This window comes from Lipotes vexillifer, unplaced genomic scaffold (genome assembly GCF_000442215.2).
Source record: "Lipotes vexillifer unplaced genomic scaffold, Lipotes_vexillifer_v1.1 scaffold966, whole genome shotgun sequence".
In the NCBI taxonomy this organism is placed as follows: Eukaryota; Metazoa; Chordata; class Mammalia; order Artiodactyla; family Lipotidae; genus Lipotes; species Lipotes vexillifer.
The window spans coordinates 80909-84368 of record NW_006795769.1 but is presented as its reverse complement, the minus strand read 5'-3'; the positions used below and the strand labels follow the sequence as shown (position 1 = coordinate 84368).

The 3460-nt window shown below is 62.3% G+C and overlaps 1 protein-coding gene across 1 annotated transcript in view; it reads right to left on the bottom strand.

The window, feature by feature from the left end:
- Positions 1–3460, bottom strand: part of LOC103069054 (DNA polymerase nu-like) — a gene marked incomplete at its 5' end in the record, with an annotated part of 68784 nt that overhangs the window by 12339 nt on the left and 52985 nt on the right. Inside the window, 1 exon segment of the mRNA XM_082931425.1 lies at positions 2383–2461. Coding sequence (XP_082787551.1) covers positions 2383–2461 — 79 coding nt within the window.

Below are 3460 nucleotides of genomic sequence, written 5' to 3'. Positions count from 1 at the left end.
AGGGTAAGCATAATGTTTAGGGTTAGGGTTAGGGAATGGAGACGTTTTAGGGTGAGCCCGAGGCCAAGTGAGCTCGGCCAACGGCAGCGCTTGGGGTCACGAGCCCCCTGGCCTTCCTTCCCCAGCCCGTGGGCAGTGAGTGGAGACTGTCCTGTGGCTCCAGCCCGCGGGGCACTTTGGGGCGACTGGACCAGGTGCCAGGAGCCCCAGGGACGCGTTCCAGTCACGTTGCTTCAGGCAGATACCAGCTCACGCGTGGCCCGCATCTGCCCCCCCACCCCAACCCCGACGTCGTCCTAGACCTTTCCTGCCACTCCAGGGAGAACAACTCAAGTTCACACGCACAGTGTGGACGGCCGTGTTCCACACTGGCCTGCTGCGGTTTCTGAAATGACAAGAAGCGGTTAACGTGTTCTGTTATGAATCGTGTTTCCTGAAGACAACACAGTGCTGGCAAAAGGGATGGCCACTGGGTTTCTGAATTCCTGGATGAGGACTGTCACCAAAAAGCCCCAGACCCTCATATGCCACAGCAACCATCCCACAGAAACTGGAGATGGACCAGACCTCCTAGACGTAAGATATCTCAGACGCGGAACAACCGGCGCTAGCGCAGGCCCCACACACCCTCGTGCATTTTACCCTCAGAAAAGGCACAAGTGAACAGGACGCACGGATTCGGGGGCCGAGCAGAAAGCCAAGAGGAGCCCTGGATGGAAGAGGCGTCCGGCCTCAGCATGTGCGTGCTGGGGACGGCCGGCAGGAGAGACCTGGCCACAGGAGAGCATCTCCCACTCAGCTCCGGCCCCCTCACCTCCCGCAGCTGCTGCGGGAACTGGAGACAGCAGCCCAGACCCTGGCGCAGCTACCGCAGGGCACCTGGGGTAGCGCTTATATCCTGCCGGGTCTCAGGCTTCTCACCCTCTGTCTTTCCTCCCAGCCCTGGGGTGGCAGCCGGGGTGTGGCTGCTCCTTCCCAGGGGTGTAAGGTGGACCACAGACCAGAGGAAGTGCCCAGGGCAGGGGCTGTGAAGGCGGAGGCCAGCAGCGGCGGAGCCTGGGAAGGTCTCTCCTTTACTAGGACACGACCCCGCAGGCCAGGGCCTTTGCCCCGGACACACTTCTCTACAAAGTTGCTGAAATTGCCAAAAGGACGGAGAGGCCAAAACATCAAAACGTACAGGAGGAAACATCTGAAGTAAAGGCTTGTTAAGCAAAGGCAGGAAAAAACCCCATGCCTTGAGGATGTAAAATAGCATCAGAAGCCAAGAGAAAACCATAAGCTCACGTGGAAAGGGGTGGCCACAGGCCAGCAGGCCCCGTGTCCCAGAGGTGGCGGGAGGAGGGGCCAGCTGTCCTCTGTGCTGGTGACGCCCCGTAGCGTCAGAGGCCGGTGCGGCAGCGGAGTGAGCAGACACCCCTCAGGGTGGGGCCCGTGAGACCACTCAACGCTTCATAAATTTTCCCCACCTGACCCGCCATGAGTTTCCTCCCCAGGTGCAGACAGGCTGACGCCCGGGAAGGGCTCCTCAGCAGGCAGGCCCACGCTGGCCCACACGTGGGGCCTGGGAGGGCCCGGAGGGGTGGCAAACAGACATGGAGACCAAGGAGGGAGGGAGGCAGACCTCCTGGGGTCGGACATACTCACGTCTCTGGGAGCCCAGGTGGGCCGCCAGGAGGGGATCCTGGGACTTGGGAGGACAGCCCACCCCCTCCCAGCTGCACCCAGGCCAGGACCTTGGACAGCCTGAGGGGTGGTTCTGGGCCAGCAGAGCCTGGGACGAGCATGCCTGGTCACCCGGACTCCCGGACACTCCCTCTGCTCGGGGTGTGTGCCCAGGAGAGCCACCGAGGCAGACGTGGAGCCTGGCGAGAGCCTTCGGGGCGGGGATGGCAGCAGAAGCCGGCCCTCTGGCTCACTTATCAGGGGCTGGGAGTGGACGCAGTGTGGAGCCCCGTGTCCTGTCTGAGGGGCCGTGGGGCCCACCCAACTCTGAGGCGGGCAGCTGCGTGTGTACCCCTGGGGCCGTGTCCGAAGGGGTTCGGTTTCACCAAGGGGAGACACACTTCTGCACCAGGCAACCTGGGGAGACTCAGCGTGCTCCGGGGTGAGCGGGCCCTTGGCCGCCTTGCTTAGCCCCAGCTGGGAACAAAGCGTTCTTCTGGGAGTGCTGGGAGCACCTTGGCTGAAGTGGGTTCCTCCGTGGGGGTCAGCGAGCTTGTCTGGTCCAAGCCCCGGAGGGAAGTGGCCAGTGTGGCTTTGCGTCCAGGAGGCGTCTGCCCGCGGGCCAGGCGCAGAGCAGCAGGCTGCCCACCCGAGCCCTGCAGAGGGCAGGTCTGCGCCCTGGGCTGGGTCTGGGTCGGCTGGCGCTCACTCACTGACCTGGCCGTCAGGATGGGGGACGTGGCCACTGCTGTGAAGAGGTGGATCATGGCCATCTTGCAGAGGTCCGCGGCCGAGCCTGTGAGGCACAAAGGGTGCTGGTTCATGAACAGTGTGAGGCCCGGGGCCCCACAGCCCTGCCCGCCCAGGAGGGCTGTCTGAATTTTCTACACTGTGTAACGCATAACCCCACACCCAGCAGGTGAGAGCCACAAGGATCTACCATCCTTCGGTTCTTGCACGTGTGGCTGCGCCTTTGCTCAGGGTCTCGCAGGCTGAGGTCGGTGTGGACCTGGCTGTGTCCTCATCTGGGGCTCCCCTGAGGAAGGCCCACTTTCAGATGACCTCAGAGTGCCAGCAAAATTCATTTCCTTGCAGTCACGTGACTGGGGTTCCCGTTTCCTGGTGGCTGTGACCCTCAGGTCTGTGCCACGGGCCCTCTCCCCAGCGTGTTTGCCCCTCCACAGCCAGAATCTCTGACTCTGACCCCTAAACATTCTTTCAAGGGCCCACCTGATCAGCTCAGGCCCACCTGGGATGTCCCCTTCTGATATGCTCAAGTCAGCTGACTGGGGACCCTACACCTGCCGTATAACACGACCTGCCCCTGGGAGCAGTGTCTCAGCATGCTCACAGGTTCTGACCACACCTGGGCTGTGCCTGCTGCACCAGCCGACAGGATGACGGAGCCTGGACGGCGGCCATGGGCTCAGCCCCCGCTCCCTCAGCCCTCCCACTGTGCAGCCCTTGAACCTGGCAGAACCTCAGCCTCCCAGTGTGTGGAGTGGGGCTATGATACGGGCTTCTAGGACTTGGGCGGGATCAATCACATGGTCAGTCAGGCACTCTGGAGGTGCTCGCCAGCACAGGGGACACGCTTGTTCCGGCGCCAGGCAAACAGTGGGTATCTCAACAACCGGTTAGGATCACGGCAAACAGACTGAAGTTCAGGTTTCCACTCCCGGCTTTAAGCTACTCTAGCTTTCAAGGCTCCTGAGGTTCACGAAGAAATAAAAGGCCCCAGTCAGTGGGCCGCCTCCCTCCACTGCAGGGCCACACTTCCCACGAGCACAGCAGG